Below are 22,238 nucleotides of genomic sequence, written 5' to 3' on the forward strand. Positions count from 1 at the left end.
CAAAACTAATGAAGGAATTGCACTGGAACTTTATACAATTACATTGGAGCATAAAGGGAGGTCGAGGCCTTTAACTCGTAACATGGATTTTGACAGAATTATGACCCTTTTTGAACTTTGAATATTCTATTTTATCCAGCTTTTGTTTTACTTTTAAGCACTGAGAATATTATAGTACACTGTCCCAATGAATTAACTGTACAAAAAATCCCTAGACAGTTCTAACTAATTAAGACAAATATTAGTCATGTGAACAATGCAAACATATTTACAGTCATTTCATTATTGGAAGCGGCCTATGCTTTCTTACATTACTATATGAAAGTAATGTGAGTTTGTTTTGTTTTGTCAGATTTGACCAATTTTAGCCTTCATTTATGAGACTGTGTAGGTGTTACTGACCCTTTGGCCAGTTGTTAAGTGTTATTTAAGAACTTGACCAGCTGACCAGTTCATTAAAGGAAATGATGTGCCCACATAGATATGTATATAGGGAGTTTGTACATGCCTCCTATGTTATAATGAAGTCGTGATAAAATACTAATGAGCCATTTTTCAGTGTAGCCCACTGAGTACATTATAGTAGATTGCCATGTAGTTTCCTTCAACAACTTCCTGAATATAAGAACATTGGTCTGAAAAAATTAATGCATCAAATCATTATAAGGTTAAGAAACTTTTATGTCATCATTCTGTAAATATTCGTTAAAGATTGTTCCCTTAATTGTTGAATGTATGTGTATACATATGTATATAACACTCTTTTATTTAAACTTTTTTGCTTCAAATTATAGTCATTTTATTTCTGATACAATATTTTTGAAATACAGCAACATTTTGAAAATACACTTAGCACTTCTTAAGTGTGCATGAAATATGGTCTCATATTTGGATCAATATTGGCCTGTTTATGCTGAAATTTTCAATCAATTTAGTTGAGAGACATGATATTATATCCCATATATTTAAAATCATAACAAACACAAATATTACAAAAATACGCAATAAATTGATGGTGCATTAAAAATTTATGTTGCTAAATGACTGTAACGCCAGTGATTGTTCTTATACCATTTAGTATGTCCAGGGTCACTTTTGATCACAGCCATCATTGCATGGATTTGACATAAACTTTTACATAATGTATTTTTGAGTAGATTTGCTTGCTTAATAGTTCAATTCATCCCGTATATTTTCTGTAACATTTAAGTCAAATGACTTTTGTAGCACGTTCATCACTTTGATGTTGTTCAGGTTCAGACAAACTTGTGCTGGTAGATTCACAGTGTTATTCCTTAAACATTCATCACTAAAAGTACCTCAGTTAAATTGAAGTACTTGGTATAAAGCTGAGGTCAGATTACTGTTCATGAACAAAATTTAAGCGACAACAGTCTATCACTGACATTGTCTTTTGCAACATTGTGTTTTCAAGCATTATCATATTTATCAGGTATGAGTGTAGAATTTGTGTTTGTCATGAAATTAAGTAATTGAAATATCATATCATGTCTAAACTGATAAAATTGAGCCACATATGAGACCATTTATAATTCGTAAGGTGTAGGGAATATTCATTTCACATGAACAAGTTTAAGTGGAGTTTTCACATCTCTATGGTTTCAAGCAGGAAAATATTCTGATATTGAAAATACATTCGTTTAGTCTGTAACAAATAGAACATGATCTAAGAATGTGTCTTTGAATGATGCAATATTAAATAGATAATAACAACATAATCAATTTACTCACCAATATGCTAGAGCTGAATATCTTATCACATTTAAAGTGCTTTTAAACACAACAACTAGCAATAAATGTCAGTGTACTTGAAGGAGAACAGCATGTTACAGCCATAACTTTGTCCATATTTAGAAACTTAGTGAAATAAATAAGAAATTTCAATGTTGGAATAAAACAAATTATTTGAACAATTGATAAGATATTTTATTGTAGCATCACTGTGCTGAAGGACAGTGAGTAACTTTTAATAAATCAATCTACTTTAATTTGTTGATGAAATTACGATAGTCAATTTAAACTTTAATTAGAATAGAAGTCTTGTTACAGACTTAAAAATTCAAACTCAATATCGTTAACGACAGTCTTATATTTGATTTGGTACTTGATTTAGTTTAAGAAGGGCTATTATTTCTATGTAGAAGTTTTGTAGGAAATAAGATTATAAAGATTTAGATGCTGCTGTCTGACTTAAGGCAATATTTTATTGCTGCTAGCTAATCAAACAATCAAAAGAATATAATTGATGTATGCCAGCAATATGCGTTAGTTGCAAGTTGCAATATAAATTTCTGAAACCTAAACCAAAACAAACTCACAAACAAACAAACTTATTAGCACTAATGAGGAAGTCAATTAAAATGCATTGTTGAGAGTGACTAAATCATCGTTGTTTTATTGTTGCACACAAGCCTAGCTCATTTATATTGCATAGACAAACAATTCTTGGTATATTTGAATGAGCTGACAGTGATTTGCCATGAAGTCAATGAAATATTTAGTATTTGTTAAGGTTGTCAGAATGGTTATCGTAATTGATAGCATCAACAGGCATACATTGTATGAATATTAATTTATTTATTTCCTAATTTCTCATTGTTTATCATTTTAAGACTACCATTTGACTAAAATTTTCATAATTGTTTTCAAGCTGATAGAGATAATGACCAAGAGAAGTCTTGAAGTTGTTTATAAATCAAAAATACCATATTTAGCAACATACCTCTTTTAAGTTCACCTGAACACATGGCTGTTAAAATCATACAATGTTTGTTGTCCATTGTGTGTCTTTATCAACAGTTACTATATACATCTCCAGAACAACATGGTGGATTTTGAGCAAGACTTACAAGAATGATCCTACCCCCCCCCCCCCATTTCAAAGGTTAAGGTCACTTTGGCATTGAGCATATAAAGCTTGTCTGACCAAAAACTAATGTGTGTTGCTCTTCAGTCCTAAGATTTAGTGTGGCGGTTGCTCATGATTAGTATGTGATTAATTTTAAGGTTAGCTTGTCAAAGGTCAAAGTCACTGGCCTTGAACTCAAGTAGCTTGTCCAATGAATTACTGAAAATTGACCTGACCTGCAGTCCTAAAATTTATTGTGGAGGTTGATCATGATTAGTAGATGGCACCTATTGATTTATAGGTGCACTGGTAAAAGGTTTGAACACAAAAGGCTTGTGCAGAATGATTAGACCTTCAGCCCTTATAGTTTTGTGTTGATGTTGGTCATGAATAGTAAATGATCCCAATTGATATTGGGATCAGACGTTCAAAGGCATGACTAGTTGTGGCTTTGACTGCTCAATGCTTATAAGGAGAATATTATTAGCAACAATGCTGACTGCATGGTACTATTTGAATTTTTGAATTAAACATTTGTGTTTAATGATGAACTGTTAGCATTAAGGTCATTGCATCTTTAAAATGTATGGAATCACCATGGTTTTACCTACTTTTATTTTCTTATGATATTTTCATATGTTCATGTCCATTTCACCTATATTATCTCAGTTTCCTACATATGTCAGGTCTATAGTTATAGTACAATTGTTATATCACTCACCTGTCTCTTGCTTCATTTCCTTGCACAAATGAGATTATACGATCATAAGATAACTCTTCTCTTTTCCTTATTCTGTGCAGACCAATATTTCCTCTTAGCATACAAAATGTTGCTTTGCTGGATGTTGCATGCTCTTCTGTCATGCTCAGTCCATCCATTATAAGACAGTGGAATGTTTGGATGGACACATTCCTTTGCAATGAATTTGCCTCATCTTGAATTTTTAATTGATTTGCTTTTTAATTGGATTTTGATATAAAATTTTAAATTAATTTATTATTGGTAAAGAATGTTCTCAAAGTGCACCATTACTTGTATGCTGCCTATTCACTCAACATTTTCTGGCATTATGGTACAAGTAATTTCTGCTTGCGCTCACCAGAATTTCTTTTATTAAAGTACTTGCATGTAAATGTATTTGAGAATTACAAATCAACAACCCATGTTGCTATGGAAATATTGTAAACAACTGTACATGGGGATATTTGTTAACATGATTCTTGTTTTATTTTTGTTATGTGTATTGACAACCTATCCTGGTAGCAGGAAAAGAAAAAAAAAATCTTTATCTTTGTCTTACATGTTAATGAATTTAGACTGTTTGTGAACATTGCTAATTCTAGACCAACTCGAACTTCTTAAGCAATATATTATCAACAGTATTTTTAAAATAGAGAGAAATAAAGAATCCCTCATGAAATCAACAAAACAGCAAAATTGTAAATGTTGCAGGCTGGGTTTGAATGAGCCTGTTCATGGATGGTAATGGAAAGTGCAAGTGATACAGTTCAATGTGTACCATGTTTTGTAAGCCTAAACAATTCAATGTGTGTAATGCCTTGTAAGCTTATACAATTCAATGGTAAATGCCTTAGTAAGTATCAACAATTTTAATGGATAAAATGCCTAGAAGCCAACACAAATTTAATGTGTGGTTATAATATGCACTTGTAAGTCTATAAATTCAATGTGTACATGTTCTTGTAGCCTATACAATTTAATGTGTATAATGCCTTGTAAGTCTCTACAATTCAATGTGTATAATGCCTTGTAAGCCTCTACAATTCAATGTGTATAATATCTTGTAAGCCTTTACAATTTAATGTGTATAATGCCTTGTAAGCCTATACAATTTAATGTGTATAATGCCTTGTAAGTCTATACAATTCAATGTGTATAATGTCTTGTAAGCCTATACAATTTAATGTGTATAATGCCTTGTAAGCCTATACAATTCAATGTGTACCTTGTCTTTGCAAGCCTATACAATTCTTGTAAGACTATACATGTCTTGTAAGCATATACAATTCAATGTGTATACCATGTCATGCATTTTTAAGCACTTGTTATTTCTGAACAATGTACCTTTCTTTGAAGTCTATTGTTGAAGTATTTTTTGTGATAACAGGAAGTAGAATTGTTTATACACAGTGATAAAGGATTGTTAAGGATAATCATGATAATGGTATGACATGTGTGTTTTTGTATCTTATATAGTATTATTGTTTACCAAAACTTTAGTTTTAATGCCTAGCTATTCTGGTAATATTTGGTAATATAAACTGTTAGAGGAGGTCTTGTTGACGTGAATCATTCCTGGCTGATGTCCTCATTGACATTTACCTATCCTTGGCAATACTACCTCATAGTAAGTAACAGCACTATAGTCGTAATATACCTCCTGCCAAGTTGTCAGTAACCAGTTTCCTGTTTGTCATATCTTTAGACTATCACTATGACTTGCCAACTCATTTGTTTGCTTGAAATTTTTTCCACAATGATATAACTGTGACCAAGTTTTTTTTTCATGTCTCAACCCAACAACAAATCCTGTACCACAGTAGAATAATCATTGTCTCAACTCCACAACAAATCCTGTACCTCCTTTGTATAACCTTTGTAGACTTTTTTGTCATGTCTCAACTCCACAACAAATCTTGTACCTCCTTTGTATAACCTTTGTAGAGTTTTTGTCATGTCTCAACTCCACAACAAATCTTGTACCTCCTTTGTATAACCTTTGTAGAGTTTTTGTCATGTCTCAACTCCACAACAAATCTTGTACCTCATTTGTATAACCTTTGTAGAGTTTTTGTCATGTCTCAACTCCACAACAAATCTTGTACCTCCTTTGTATAACCTTTGTAGAGTTTTTGTCATGTCTCAACTCCACAACAAATCTTGCACCTCATTTGCATAACCTTGTAGAGTTTTTGTCATGTCTCAACTCCACAACAAATCTTGTTCCTCCTTTGTATAACCTTTGTAGAGTTTTTGTCATGTCTCAACTCCACAACAAATCTTGCACCTCATTTGCATAAACCTTGTAGAGTTTTTGTCATGTCTCAACTCCTCAACAAATCTTGTTCCTCCTTTGTATAACCTTTGTAGAGTTTTTGTCATGTCTCAACTCCACAACAAATCTTGTACCTTCTTTGTATAACCTTTGTAGAGTTTTTGTCATGTCTCAACTCCACAACAAATCTTGTACCTCCTTTGTATAACCTTTGTAGAGTTTTTGTCATGTCTCAACTCCACAACAAATCTTGTACCTCATTTGTATAACCTTTGTAGAGTTTTTGTCATGTCTCAACTCCACAACAAATCTTGTACCTTCTTTGTATAACCTTTGTAGAGTTTTTGTCATGTCTCAACTCCACAACAAATCTTGTACCTTCTTTGTATAACCTTTGTAGAGTTTTTGTCATGTCTCAACTCCACAAAAAATCTTGTACCTCCTTTGTAAAGCCTTTGTAGAGTTTTTGTCATGTCTCAACTCCACAACAAATCTTGTACCTCATTATTAGTAATCTGTTCCTGTCATTTAAGTTTAGTTAACACAAATTGTTAGGCATAGAATCCCATAGGAAATGCAGACTTTGAGATTTCATACATCCAAAAATCTATTTGTTTTTAATATGCTTGAAGAAATTCCACATTTAAAATACTGTAACTTTAAACCTCTGTGATTTCTCATTCACCATCATGAAATTCTGTTTTATTGGAAACTCTAACAATCATGATATTTTATGTTGTTTGTTTGTATACAAGACTACAAGTTAACATGAAAATTTCCTGTCTGTTCCACATGTCTGGACTACTCAATTCTATTGTCTCTATGCAATTGTCCTGCCACTCAGTTGTCATCCTCTAACAATTCCTCTGACAAATGAGTCTGTGGTCAAATGTTAACTGTTGTCTTTTATTCAATACACAAATTACTCCATGCTCTATGGATTTGTTTGTACTATTATCAATGGCAATATGGAATCTGATAGCTGTATGTTCTGAAATGATTCTAATTTAAAAGTTCACAAGCAAAGGTAATAGCTCGGATATTTAATATTCTAGCAACATTTCTTTTTTTACTTGGGTGGTAGTGGGTATAATCTCCAGCTAGGTATTTCAACAGATCTTTTTTAAACTTGTTCTTATAGGTCAGCACTAAAAGGGAAATTATTGTAGTCCTAAGATTAGGTGAAGTTTCAACATTAGTCATTAGAACTTATAAATTTTACATTTCCTCCATAATGTTGATTATATAATCTCCAGTTAATTGATACATGTTGAAATGTTTAAATGAGAGGTCTTTTTTGAGCTAAAGTAAACATTATTAAACTTTTATCTCATTATGGAAGTGATCTGTGATGTAGGGGTAGCTAAATCTGTAAAACTCTGGAACTGTGTTTGAAGGATGCTTGATTTAAATCCTGTCAGGTGGCACATTTTTCAGTTTGTTACTATAGGCAACATGGAAATTCATGTTTATCCACTGTACTGACACTTTAAGAAATCTGAGGATCAATTATGTCATATATTTTAGTAGGGAGAAAGTTAGGGCCAGGTACCTGAGTGTGTTGGATCTTGGAGTCGATGCCCAGTCTTACTTCATATTCATACATGTATACTTCCTTATTAGTGATAACTGAGACATTTTCATCATTTTCATAAGCCAAGTAGTAATAAGGCTTAGAGTACATCTATTTATTTTCCTTCAGCATTGACATTTGACAGTCACATCATCATTGAATCCAGGGAATTAAAGTGATATAGAAAACTCATTGTAACAAGACATCAGAAATACAAGTGACATGGAACAAAGAGAGGAATTTCCCACAATTTTGTTATAATACGGCTGAAATTGAGTCTCTTATTGCAAAATTGATTTGTTTAATTAAAAAAAATCTTTCACATTTGGTGTTGAAAGCAGTGGCAAATTTACGACTGTCAACTTTTTTTCGATTGTGAAATATTTTGCAGGCATTATAACTTGGATCTTTAAAAGGTAAAAATAAGAAAATATTTTAAAGGCACATTGTGTCTTTAAGTTTTTCTTTCTTAATAAAGGGCAGACATGAGTTTTACATTGTCATAAAATTGCTAATTGCCAAAAGGTAACAGAAGCCAAAGATGGTTCAGGTAATTGGCCAATTAGTAACTTTTTGGACATTAAAAATAATAAAAAAAATTTGAAATAAAGATGAAAAGCATTTCTGATGCATGATGGGCCTTTAACAAGCTTTGAGTATTTTCATAAGTCTTGTTAGAATGCAAGAAAAATTTTAAACTTCATAAAATTTTGGTTTTCTGCAACACATTGGTTAAAACATTCCAGCATTAAAATTTGTATTATTTTTATCAATACACTGTTTTTCCCTTGGCAAGTTTGATCAATAAAATACTGGAGCATAACCTTTCAAAAATTGTCCCAAATGACAGATATGTTTGATTTTTTTAAAATGTTAAGTAATAACAATGATGTTTTTCATCTTAAATTATGTTTTGATAATAAAAATTGTCATTACACATTGAAAGTGTTCTGTTTTTAGAATAATCACATGAAATTTTAGTAATTCAGTTGAAAATCAAGTACCCAGAGGGTGTTAAAATGAAAATCCAGAAAAAGAAGAAAAAATATCCATGAATTGTGAAATGATTAAATTTGGACACAGGAATATTTTTTGACATCTTTGAATTAAACCTGTTTAAATTTGAGCAACAAGATAATTATATTATCTTATGCAAGGGGATCATATAAGGTAAAAAAACAACAACAAGAGATTCATTGTAAAAATAAAATAAGACACCATTGTCCTTTTTTCAACAAAAGAAAATGACAAAAGGAATGACCCCTAAAATGGAGAAAAACTGAATCCATGTATATGTATCTTAAACAGGAGTTATTGTCATGTAATGTATTGTTTTGAAATTCAATTATTCTGTTTTTAATTTGACACTGCAGCCATTTATGTGTTACAAGAGTTTAATGTGATTGCCATATTTCATGCTGGTTTAATACAAGAGATGTCATCATGCAAGCATGCAATAAATGTCTTGTACAAACAAAGTAATAATATTGTTAATTTGCCACTCATAGAAATAAATCAACAGTAGATAAACAGGAGCATTGTTATTGCATTGAAAATCACACATTTCTTAAACTTCTTGTGACTTTAATAGAGGATATCAGGATAGAAAAGTTTAGAGTCAGCTAGATTTTCAGTTATAATCAAATTGTGATCATTTTAAATCTATAAGTAGGCATGAAAAAATCATGATATAAAGTTTGTATGTCCAGCTTGAAGTGTCTCACAACTAGCAGGCAATATAATGTGAGAGATTTGTTCACTTGTCTCCACAAGTATGTGTTCATCCATATCAATCACTATAATGATGATACAGGACCTAGAATGTATGAGAAACTGTCAACAAAAACTCATTCTCATGCCAATAATTGCCTCTAAAGTTAGTCAGTTTGTGATTGGAAACAGGGAAACAATTGTAGATAATGTTCGTTATATAGGTGATATATGAAAACAATATTCTTAAAGATTAATAGATATAGGTTTCCATGGAAAGCTTTTTGCATTCCTTTTTTATGCCCCCCCCACCCTCCACTCATTTCCCCTTGACTACTTAGGTGGGTAGAGGGCATACAGATTAGCCCTTGTCAGTCCCTTTGTCATGCAGACTGACCAAACAATAGAATGTAGGGTCATCCATGTGCTTTGATCAAATTTTTAGGTGGCGGTTTTTGTCATTGTTTTCATCAGATTTTGAATGCCAAGGGGAATAAAGTGTTGTTTGCTTTGTCAAGTTTTACCACAGCTTGCAATGTATAAGTTAATGAATAGTTGAAATATTTTGAATTTATTTCTTAAAATTTTCTCTTCAAATTGAGCATTATGTATCAATGGCATTAATGAGTAGAAAAATGTCAGTTTTCTGTAAACAGAATTGTTCAGTTACTACAGGCAGTCAATATTGTTGTATCGGGAGTGAATCACAATATTCTAGTATCAATATTGACAATGGGATATTGCTATTTGTTTGATACAATACTATAACAATTTACACTCACAAATATGGCAATTTCTTTGATGAAACCTTTGATAACAGTAATATATTTGTTCATTATTCTTACACTGATGAAAACCTGACAGAATTGATATTAGTTCATCTGTACATTGGGAATTTTAATCACATTTATAGTCAGTGTTTGGTACAATTGATATATTCATTTGATATTCTTCATTAATTTTGTGCCTTTTACTGAATAATTAAGGTTCTATAGTTCTATGCATCAGATGTACTTCCTGACTTCTGTTTAGTTATCTTTTTCCTATGAATAATGATTTTAAAGCTCTGTGTCCACACTGTTGAGATCAGCAGTCAGTGTGTTTAATTGACTTGGTATAATAATGTTGTCACTGGTGATATTAACTTGATCAAATCTATTGAAGTTTAGTGCAGCTGCATTTTTATGGTCCTCTGTGTGTGTTTATTCTGTTTATTTACTTTCACTTTGTCATTCATAAGGATTTAGTACTCTAAACTATTTCACATGTCAGGATTTTGTATTATAAAGTATTTCACATGGACTTCGACTATTTCACAAAATATAAGAAGAAAGACCAACAAGGAAGGGTTGGGCAGCATTCAATGAACCCAACAAAACCCAGCAATACAGGGCCACTGACATCGAGGCCAACAGGGCAACAAACAAAAACAAAATCAGGAAAGATCACAATGGCAAAGACTAATGGGTCATTATTTTAAACAATTCAAGCCATCAGAGAGAGGAATTAAGGGGCCAAGAATTTAAGATGGATGCCTCATGACCTAGAGACCTGTACTTTGTATACTTATTGGGGTTACAGTCATTTTATCTTAAGATTTTAAACTAAATATATTAATGCTATGATGCATGTATTGTTATGTCTGATGATCATGATTTAACATGTTTTAGCCTTTGGTTGTGAAGAGGCAAATATACAAGTAAACTTTGCATGTCTGATCTATTTAAGTTATCTAGCTGACAATCATTTTGCTGTGTCTACATTTTTCAGTGCAATATCTTCCATTGATAAGTTAATTGTTTCCATCAAGCAATGATCATGTAAGGCAAGTTCTAGCTAACTTGTAAAACAAAATTTAATTAGTCTGATATGTTTTGTGCGGCCTTTCAAAAGAAACTGTTTTAAATGAGAAATCTTGCTCACTAAGCAAGTTGCAATGTAGGCCATTTAAGCTTGCATTTATTTTCTTTGAATAGTTTGATATTTTAAAATTTGCTTAATTATTCCTGTTAGGAAGGGTTTATTTAATTAGTTCATAAAAGGTTACTTAAACATCCAACCTACTTCAAGAATTTTCTATTTGTTAGCAGGTATAGAAAAGAAATTAAGCACATAATTTATATTGTTTTAATTTAAGTAAAGTGAGAAATGTTACGAATTCACTGTATTCAGCAAAATTAAGTAATAATTAGGACAAAAAGACATGTGAGTTACTACTGTTTAAGGTACAGTTTCAAAGTTATTGTTGACTTATGGTAGCTTCAGCATAATTGTCTTCTTTTAAATACTGTACACTGATGTATATAATGTCTTTTTTCTGTGAATTGGAAGTGTTTTAGGACAAAATATGACAAAAACAATACCAACAAAAACAATAATGAAATGAATAATTTTATTAAGATTTTATGAACTTCAAGAAAATAATATTGTTGCTGTTAGTTCTATAGTGCCTTTTGTTCTTGAACTTAAAATGATATCCAGTGATTGTAACCTCAAAACATCAAACACATCAGTCTGTAATAAATACTTCAGTCTAACCTGATACTTGTACAATTGTCAATCAGACAATGATAACTTCATGAAAACTATAACTATCAACAATATCACATGTCAGACCTATACCAGACATGCCTTCACTACAATGATACTGATAGCTTTGTAGGAGCTTTTTATGAGCAAATAGTTAAATGGAACAAACTAAAGTAGTGACAGAAATCAATTAGACATGGCATTTTTTGCTGCCATGTAAGTGTGTACAACTGGCCCAGGCTCTATATTAGGAAGTTTATTGTACTGATGTTGTACCATAGTCACTGAATCTTTTGTTTCCATAAGAATGTGTACAATGGTTATTGGAGCTTTGTGTACTACACCCATTGAATCTTTGTTTCCATGAGAATGTGTACTACAGCCATTGAATCTTTGTTTCCATGAGAATGTGTACTACAGCCATTGAATCTTTGTTTCCATGAGAATGTGTACTACAGCCATTGAATCTTTGTTTCCATGAGAATGTGTACTACAGCCATTGAATCTTTGTTTCCATGAGAATGTGTACTACAGCCATTGAATCTTTGTTTCCATGAGAATGTGTACTACAGCCATTGAATCTTTGTTTCCATGAGAATGTGTACTTCAGCCATTGAATCTTTGTTTCCAGAAGAATGTGTACTACAGCCATTGGATCTTTGTTTCCAGAAGAATGTGTACAGCAGCCATTGAATCTTTGGTTCCATGAGAATGTGTACTACAGCCATTTAATCTTTGTTTCCATGAGAATGTGTACTTCAGCCATTGAATCTTCGGTTCCATGAGAATGTGTACTACAGCCATTGAATCTTTGTTTAAATGAAAATGTGTACTACAGCCATTGTATCTTTGTTTCAGTGAGAATGTTTACTAAAGCAATTGAATCTTTTTTTCCATGAAAATGTGTACTACAACCATTGAATCTTTGTTTCCATGAGAAATTGTGTACTAAAGTAATTGAATCTTTGTTTCCATGAGAATGTGTACTACAGCCATTGAATCTTTGTTTCCATGAGAATGTTTACTAAAGTAATTGAATCTTTGTTTCCATGAGAATGTGTACTACAGGCATTGAATCTTTGTTTCCATGAGAATGTTTACTAAAGTAATTGAATCTTTGTTTCAATGAGAATGTGTACTACAGCTATTGAATCTTTGTTTCCATGAGAATGTGTACTACAGCCATTGAATCTTTGTTTCCATGAGAATGTTTACTGAAGTAATTGAATCTTTGTTTCAATGAGAATGTGTACTACAGCCATTGAATCTTTGTTTCCATGAGAATGTTTACTACAACTATTGAATCTTTGTTTCCATGAGAAATTGTGTACTAAAGTAATTGAATCTTTGTTTCCATGAGAATGTGTACTACAGCCATTGAATCTTTGTTTCCATGAGAATGTTTACTACAACTATTGAATCTTTGTTTCCATGAGAATGTGTACTACAACCATTGAATCTTTGTTTCAATGAGAAATTGTGTACTAAAGCAATTGAATTTTTGTTTCAATGAGAATGTGTACTACAACCATTGAATCATTGTTTCAATGAGAATGTGTACTTCAGCCATTGAATCTTTGTTTCAGTGAGAATGTGTACTACAACCATTGAATCTTTGTTTCAATGAGAAATTGTGTACTAAAGCAATTGAATCTTTGTTTCCATGAGAATGTTTACTACAACTATTGAATCTTTGTTTCCATGAGAATGTGTACTACAACCATTGAATCTTTGTTTCAATGAGAAATTGTGTACTAAAGCAATTGAATCTTTGTTTCAATGAGAATGTGTACTACAGCCATTGAATCTTTGTTTCAATGAGAATGTGTACTTCAGCCATTTAATCTTTGTTTCAGTGAGAATGTGTACTACAACCATTGAATCTTTGTTTCCATGAGAATGTTTACTACAACTATTGAATCTTTATTTCCATGAGAATGTGTACTACAACTATTGAATCTTTGTTTCCATGAGAATGTGTACTACAACCATTGAATCTTTAATTCAATGAGAAATTGTGTACTAAAGCAATTGAATCTTTGTTTCAATGAGGATGTGTACTTCAGCCATTGAATCTTTGTTTCAGTGAGAATGTGTACTACAACCATTGAATCTTTGTTTCCAAGAGAATGTTTACTACAACTTTTGAATCTTTGTTTCCATGAGAATGTGTACTACAACCATTGAATCTTTGTTTCAATGAGAAATTGTGTACTAAAGCAATTGAATCTTTGTTTCAATGAGAATGTGTACTACAACTATTGAATCTTTGTTTCCATGAGAATGTGTACTACAACCATTGAATCTTTAATTCAATGAGAAATTGTGTACTACAGCCATTGAATCTTTGTTTCAATGAGAATGTGTACTTCAGCCATTGAATCTTTGTTTCAGTGAGAATGTGTACTACAACCATTGAATCTTTGTTTCCATGAGAATGTTTACTACAACTATTGAATCTTTGTTTTCCATGAGAATGTGTACTACAACTATTGAATCTTTGTTTCCATGAGAATGTGTACTACAACCATTGAATCTTTGTTTCAATGAGAAATTGTGTACTAAAGCAATTGAATCTTTGTTTCAATGAGAATGTGTACTACAACTATTGAATCTTTGTTTCAATGAGAATGTGTACTACAGCCATTGAATCTTTGTTTCAATGAGAATGTGTACTACAGCCATTGAATCTTTGTTTCCATGAGAATGTTTACTACAGCAATTGAATCTTTGTTTCAATGAGAATGTGTACTACAACCATTGAATCTTTAATTCAATGAGAATGTGTACTACAGCTATTGTGTACTACAGCCATTGTATCTTTGTTTCAATGAGAATGTGTACTAAAGCAATTGAATCTCTACTGCTTCTACTTAATATTTGTCTCCATTAGAATGCCATTTGTGTAAATTCATATGGTAAGTCATCCAATTAAGTATATATTTCATATATATTTTGTGTGCATTTTCATAACAGTAAAGAGATCCTGATTGTATAAATTCTTATAAAGTAAGCATTATGCCTTTGGGCTTATTTGGGTTATTGTATTATCTCCCTTTGTTCATTGTAGTTGACAATTGTATACTGATATTGCCAATAAATAACAGCCACAAACAGCTACATGTAAAGTAAAGACACTTTCCACACAAAATAAATGGGTTACATTCTATTGTTTGTAGATAGTCCAGATAGTCTTGTTTCTCCAATGTTTCACTTTCTCTCATTGATTGAATGATAATAGACTTAATAGAATTCATCTCCTTTTTTGTTGGTTTTTCTCACACAGCTACAGTGTCAATAATATCATTTTCTCTTGCAAAACTTGTCATTAAACTGTTGTCATTGGTGACGAAAAAAAGATTCTTTAATCAGCTCTCTTTGTTTCTGGTTTTTACCACCATAATCTTATAACAGATATCATGTTTTATATCATGAAAGGTTTGTTAATTGAACAAATGCTTTAAAAAATGGTAATTATTCACAGAAAATGGTAATTATTCTGAAATGTGGCATTTTAAATTTTCAAGCTGATTTTATAAAATTAAAGTTGGTTTTATCCCTGGTTGATTTTTATGGTTTTGACATAAAGCAATGGCAAGAATATTCTCTAAGGTAGATTAAACTGGCTTCTTGCTTCTGTTTGGTATTGTTCAACCATTTTTGTTGCCATAATGTTGCAGTAAACAAAAACAAAAATCATTGAATTTTGTTATCCAGGAGTGTCTCACATATTTTCATGAATTTAGCTAATTGAAAGAAAACTGTTAACACAATCTTGGTATATCATTAAGGATTTGTATTCTATGATGCCCATTTGATAATGAGACAGGAAGTATCCAATGCAGTTTGTTACAATTACATGAACTTCATGTAATACACTACATGCCCCAGTGAGTTTTATTAGATATATGATTGGACATTGAATTTTTTATTCATATAGTCTAGCTGACAGTTTGTCAATGGTTGTACCTACTACTTGGGTGCCTGTCTTCAAAGCTATAATCATATTACATAAAACTGTTAAGACCATAATTATATGGACTTTCAAACTAAGGAATATCTTACATGCCCATCCGTACAGGATGGAAGATCTTTCCTCAGCTTGAAAGTCCATTATATGGTCTTAACAGTTTTATGTATGATTTACAACCCAACAACAAAATTTGTAACCAACTTTTCTTGTTTTGATTAAATGGTTTCAGTATCAAATAAAAACTATAACTTTTAACAACATGGAGTGTGGGTACTACTTGAACTGTACTGGCTGGCTTGGCTAGGCTGGTAACATCTACACCATCATTGTAAAGGTTCAATGATATGTTATTTGGTAGGGAATTCATTTGAGCAATCAATTTTGTGAATGCTCAATGTTGTAATATCTAGGTAGCTCACTATTTTGACAAATTACAAAACCATCTTTTCTTTTGACAGAAGATTTATTTAGATCTCTTTTTTAACCCTTTACCACATATATACGCGAAACAACGCACTTTCGATCCCCCCCCTTTTTTGGGCCTCAAATAGTGAAAAAATGTCCTATTTGGGCCCCAAACATAAGTTTTCGTTTGAGAAATGTTGCTAAAAAAATTGAGCACTTTTTCGGCGCTGCCCCCCATCCAAAAGATACATCAGGGGGTTGCCAGAAGGGGGATGTGCCCCCTTCTGTTAGGGGGGTTTGAAGGGGGGCGGAGTCCCCCTCATCGCCAAGAAAATTTTGGACTTGTGAGAGGCTAAAAATAACCCCAGGTCGATCATAATGTAACGTTTAACCAACACTGAAAAGCCTTTGACTCTATCTCAGCACTTGCAGCACTTTGAAATAAATTTTGATGGAAAAAACCAAGGCAAAATAGTGATTTTTGACAATTTTGAGATGTCACCTCGTTGCCATGGTAACAGGAAATTTGAGACTGAGCATGTCGTTACAAAGGCAATGGTCCAGTCAACATTTGTGCCAAGTTTGATTCAGTGAGTATTGAAGCATTTTTCATAGTTTCATAGCAGTTTGAACTTGTAACAGGAGGCTTTTCAGTGAAAACGGCCATTTTTCACAATATGCTCATGGGGTAAAGGGTTAACTGCAGTTACATAAATGTTTGTCAGTTACATGAACTATTACATACTGTAATGAATTGGATTGCATGACTGTTAGCAATAAATACAAATATACTTTACACAAATGGTAAAATAAAGAGACCAGTTAACATTATAGACAAAAATGGTCAATTATCAATTTTCTTTTCTCAGAACAAAATATGTCCCTGGAGATTAGATTGATGGGTAAAATCTGGAAAATAATAGCTAAGCTTGAAATATGACATTTGAAATGATTTATACACAGGGCAGTATAGGTAAAATTATAAGTACCATTATATAAGTAATTAAGTATATATTTATGTTGCAATTATGAGGCATTGAACATGTACTTTTATTGTAGGCCAATTTCATCTTTCAATTTCATCTCCAATATAAGGTCAACTGTAAGTCAAATAAATTGCGGGGGAAATTAAATCTAAGCCTGCAGGTCGCAGCTGTATCTATCCATGTGACCGATGCAGACCTACATTAACCTGTGTTATGATATTTAAAAACTTTTCCTTAAAAAAGAAGACTGATATTGTCCATCCAAAATTCATTTAAAATAATTATTAGCATTGTAATAGTTAAGAGTCTCAAACTTCATTTTATTTTAATGTGATTTTCACTGCTTTAACTTAAGTTTTTTAGAGAGACCTGTCTTAATAAATCATTGTCTGATAAAGATAACGCTTCAGTAGTGATTCAGTACAATATTTTCATTTGACAGTAACTTTTAAGATATAAATAAAATTTGATATATGTCTTTTAGAATGCCATTGATCTTTGATAATTTGTTTTTTCTTCCTGATTGGTTTCCGGCTGTTCTTGTTGATTTTATCATTTTATGGAATTATTAAAGACTGTCATTGCAATAGTTAGTTGTCATTGTGCTGTCTGTTAATATTCGCAATAGATAAATGGATTGCTGCTGGGAGCTGGTTGCTAAAGGCTGGTAAACCACAAGACATTGATATGATGGAAAGACATTGATATGATGGAAAGACATTGATGTCAATTATGGCAAGACATTGGTATGATGGCAAGACATTGATATGATGGCTAGACATTGATATAATGGAAAGACATTGATATGATGGCAAGACATTGATATGATGGCAAGACATTGATGTCAATTATGGCAAGACATTGATATGATGGCAAGACATTGATATGATGGCTAGACATTGATATGATGGCAAGACATTGATATCATGGAAAGACATTGATATGATGGCAAGACAGTTATATCAATTATGGCAAGACATTGATATGATGGCAAGACATTGATATAATGGAAAGACATTGATATAGATTATGGCAAGACATTGATACGATGGCAAGACATTGATATGATGGCAAGACATTGATGTGATGGCAAGACATTGATATGATGGCAAGGCATTGATATAGATTATGGCAAGACATTGATATGATGGCAAGACATTGATATAATGGCAAAACATTGATATAATGGCAAGACATTGATATAATGGCAAGACATTGATATGATGGCAAGACATTGATATGATGGCTAGACATTGATATGATGGCAAGACATTGATATCATGGAAAGACATTGATATGATGGCAAGACAGTTATATCAATTATGGCAAGACATTGATATGATGGCAAGACATTGATATAATGGAAAGACATTGATATAGATTATGGCAAGACATTGATACGATGGCAAGACATTGATATGATGGCAAGACATTGATGTGATGGCAAGACATTGATATGATGGCAAGGCATTGATATAGATTATGGCAAGACATTGAATATGATGGCAAGACATTGATATAATGGCAAAACATTGATATAATGGCAAGACATTGATATAATGGCAAGACATTGATATGATGGTAAGACATTGATATGATGACAAAACATTGATATGATGGCAAGACATTGATATGATGGTAAGACATTGATATGATGACAAGACATTGATATAATGGCAAGACATTGATATGATGGCAATACATTGATATAATGGCAAAACATTGATATAATGTCAAGACATTGATATGATGGCAAGACATTGATATGATGGCAAGACATTTATATGAAGACTTTTACAAACTCATTAACATGATTATTTGAAAAAAATAATTTGAGTAATAAAATAGGGACATATTCCTTTGATATCAGAATAACTTCTTAACTGAATCAGTTGGAAGCATATTTTACATTCTCATCATTCTACACATATAATTTATCTCTTCTTACGTGACTTGGTTTCAAATTTGAAAGGATAATAAATAACCAAACTGTCATACTTCAGGGTGTGATTAACATTGTTTTTGACATCTCTGAATTTAGTTTCATTTAATAATTATATATTTTTGTACATAAAACTTTGACATCATCTTATATCTTAAAAGTATGGTACATGCCAATACAAGAACAAAAATTATCCCAGTTCAGATTGATAACAAATCTAACAATGAAATTACATGTCTTAAAGAAGATGGATTTATGTACCATTAAAAACATGGTTAGATAGAGAAATTGTAATCTGAGATAGCATGACTGACTTTCCTACTTAAAATAAAATATCTGACGGAAAAAAAGACATAAATATAGATTTAAAACAGATTTTAGGTTACCATATCTGCAGTCTGGGAAAACTACTCTGGCACAATACAGGAGAAAGAGTCATGTTTTAAATTAAATATCTCTGGTGTTAAAAAGTTTAGAATGAACAGAAAAGACAGTTCTGAATTTTATCTTTGAAGTTCTTGGATATTTTAGAATGGATTATACCATTCTCAGGTTATACTTGAAATATTGCAAGAAGTGATATGAAATTATCAATAAGTGTCTCCTCATGTATGGACATAATTATTACATTTAATTAGTGCAAATATGGACAAATGATTCTTCTGATAAAAGACAAGCATAATATGGAAAACATTATATGAAATTTGTGATGGGATCAGAATTATAAGAATATCTTTAATAAGATTTTATGGATTTTCATCCTACTTTGTTTGACTTTCATTTATAAGGAATGAATGGTAACTAAATGGTTGGTGTCATATGCTGATATCTTTGTAGTGAAGAAAATATAATTTCTGTCAGAGATTAAGTTAATGTCTTATAATACTTGGTTTAAGTTGTTGTTAATAAAACAACAATCTTCTCATTTTTTTCTGTTTTTATATCAATTGTTTGTTATTGAGAAATGTGGTAGTGAATGTTGTTTTGTTTAAGAAATGATTGATTTCCTGTTATTGTGTTTACATAGTAAAGGATGGATGGTGATAATAATGTTTTGGAGATATTTGAAAGACATTTGCTAAGTCAGTGAGTATATTGCCTCCCTGAAGCCCTCCTCACACAAATTACAGCAATATACCATCTATAATAAGCTGTAACAAATAGTATTTCCTCTCTTTTTTAAAATGTTTGTATATTGTATAATGAGAAAGATTTAAAGCAACTCTTGGCCACATAAGCTCTATAACGCAAGGAGTGTAGAAGCCTTGTGGACTTATGGTGTTCCCAAATCAATCCAGGGACTGGGTATATTTTGGTCACAATTAGATTTTCTCAATGTTTAAACTATTTTAAGCTCTACATCTTACCTTACATTGCTTGTAATACTAGTTGTATGGTTTCAATTTTGACTTGAATATAATGCTGCGGTGACGACAAATTTTATTTGCAGTGACTACTCTTTAAATTGATACAACCTTGGTTTACTACATCAAGGAATATATTCTTTGACACAGTCAGGTCTTGTGTTGATTTGCTTGTAAGCTGGTGGTTGCCAGTTCAAATCATAAGGAGTGGCATTATTTTGGATATATTGTATCTTAATGTTAAGAGTAAGAAAATTTAGTACAGCAGCAGCGTATTTTTTAACAAATAAAAATTCTGGCTTAAATGCATTCTTACAATTAAAACAGTTTGTATCATAATATTGTTAATTCCTTTATATCTCTGTGGGTCATATTTATTGTCATCAATTCTGTTATTTTTGAAATGGCTTTGTTTAGATGAAAACGATAATGATATTATTGTTTCTTAGCTATTAGAAGTCATGAAGATCTTAAAATTGTAAGAAAAGGCAAGAGTGACTTGCAAGTTTCTTTGAACAAACATTACATCATCTCATGTTGAAATATTGCGAATATGATTTCAAAAATTTATAAGAAACACGTAAGAAGCCTATCCCTTAGAGTATTGACTTTAAGAGCAGGTGCTCTGGTAATTGAAGAAATGTATCATGTGACAGGGAGATTGACTGAAATTCTGTTAGTGAATATTATTGTATTGTCATAGCTTTCATCATTAGCTACAACCTCAGCTCTTCTTAACTCTGAATCTTTGATGTCTTTTTTTTTGTAGTATTAAGTGTTTGCGATTTATGACTAAATGTCTACAGTTTTCTCAGGAAGTCTGGAAAGTAGGAAGATTTTGTGACAGTTTAGCTATAAGCTTTAGGCTAGATAAGTAGATAATAGTAATATTGTTAGGTACGTTTGGGAATAGTTGACAGTTTCTGTGTAAATAGTTTCTCGTAGCTCCAGTTTTTCATTTTTACTGGCAAGGTTTAGACAGTATTTCATTCTTTTATAGTAATAATAATTCATACAAGTCTGGTATGGGAACTATCTATTTAACTTATTGTTTCTTTTATTTGAACAACAATTGAATTGACTTGCCAATTTGTTTGAATTGCAGATTTAAACATGATTGGTTAAGTAATAGATTTTCACAGCTCATGGCAACATTATTATGGATTTTAGATTTTTACTGAGTTACGTCACCATAAAGTAAGGTTTAATTGTTGGCAGTACGGAAATGAAACACTGAATCTCATGTGACATTTGCACTTCTGTGTAACAGTCATAGGAAATGTTTGTGATTTATAAAAGTGTTTGTGTATGAGGACTTTGAAATACAAAAGTTGGTGATATGCGTGCAATGGACTTAATAGCTTATAGTATAGAGGTAGTACAGAGGTAAGAAATTTTATAATATTGATTTAACTTTAAAATCATTAAATAATCTCATTCAGTTTCAAAATTTCATTGATTTTATTTAATGTACCAATTTATAAAAACAAAATCTTTTGTATGGTTATTTTTGAACAATAATCAATTCACTGAGGACGACATTTCCATGAAATTTTATTCCCTTTGCAATTAGGTAATTGCAAATTATTTATACTAATCAAATGCACATAGCTTTAAGAGGTTGGGTGTGTTACAGTAATTTGAATATTTCTATTTTCCTATGAATTGTTTCCGATGGTGCATATAGTTGCAAGTTTGACCTTCCTCCTTGCCTCCCTTGTTTCTCATAGCACCTTTACTCATTTCACTATTTTGGTGTATTGTTATTTTCTATATATCTTTATATTCAGGTGGTGAGGGGGGGGGGGAGATGTTCAAGTCAATTTTGTCAGTCACAAATTTTTTAACTGTGTTGGGAAAAATCTGTTTC

At 31.7% G+C, this 22,238-nt stretch overlaps 1 protein-coding gene across 5 annotated transcripts in view; it reads left to right on the forward strand.

Moving 5' to 3' along the window:
- The window catches only part of LOC132724229 (synaptotagmin-7-like), a 210,658-nt gene that overhangs the window by 109,044 nt on the left and 79,376 nt on the right, over positions 1-22,238 (forward strand). Inside the window, exon 1 of one of the 5 annotated variants that reach the window (XM_060709055.1) lies at positions 21,258-21,754. The exons of 3 other annotated variants lie outside the window; for them this stretch is intronic. In XM_060709055.1, coding sequence (XP_060565038.1) covers positions 21,708-21,754 — 47 coding nt within the window. In that variant the 5' untranslated portion in view covers positions 21,258-21,707. Of the gene's footprint in view, positions 1-21,257; positions 21,755-22,238 lie in introns of those variants that run through there. One more of the 5 variants, XM_060709056.1, reaches the window with a different exon arrangement.

The sequence above is a fragment of the Ruditapes philippinarum genome, unplaced genomic scaffold (genome assembly GCF_026571515.1).
Source record: "Ruditapes philippinarum isolate M1 unplaced genomic scaffold, ASM2657151v2 ctg2418_1_1_1_1, whole genome shotgun sequence".
Classification (NCBI taxonomy): Eukaryota; Metazoa; Mollusca; class Bivalvia; order Venerida; family Veneridae; genus Ruditapes; species Ruditapes philippinarum.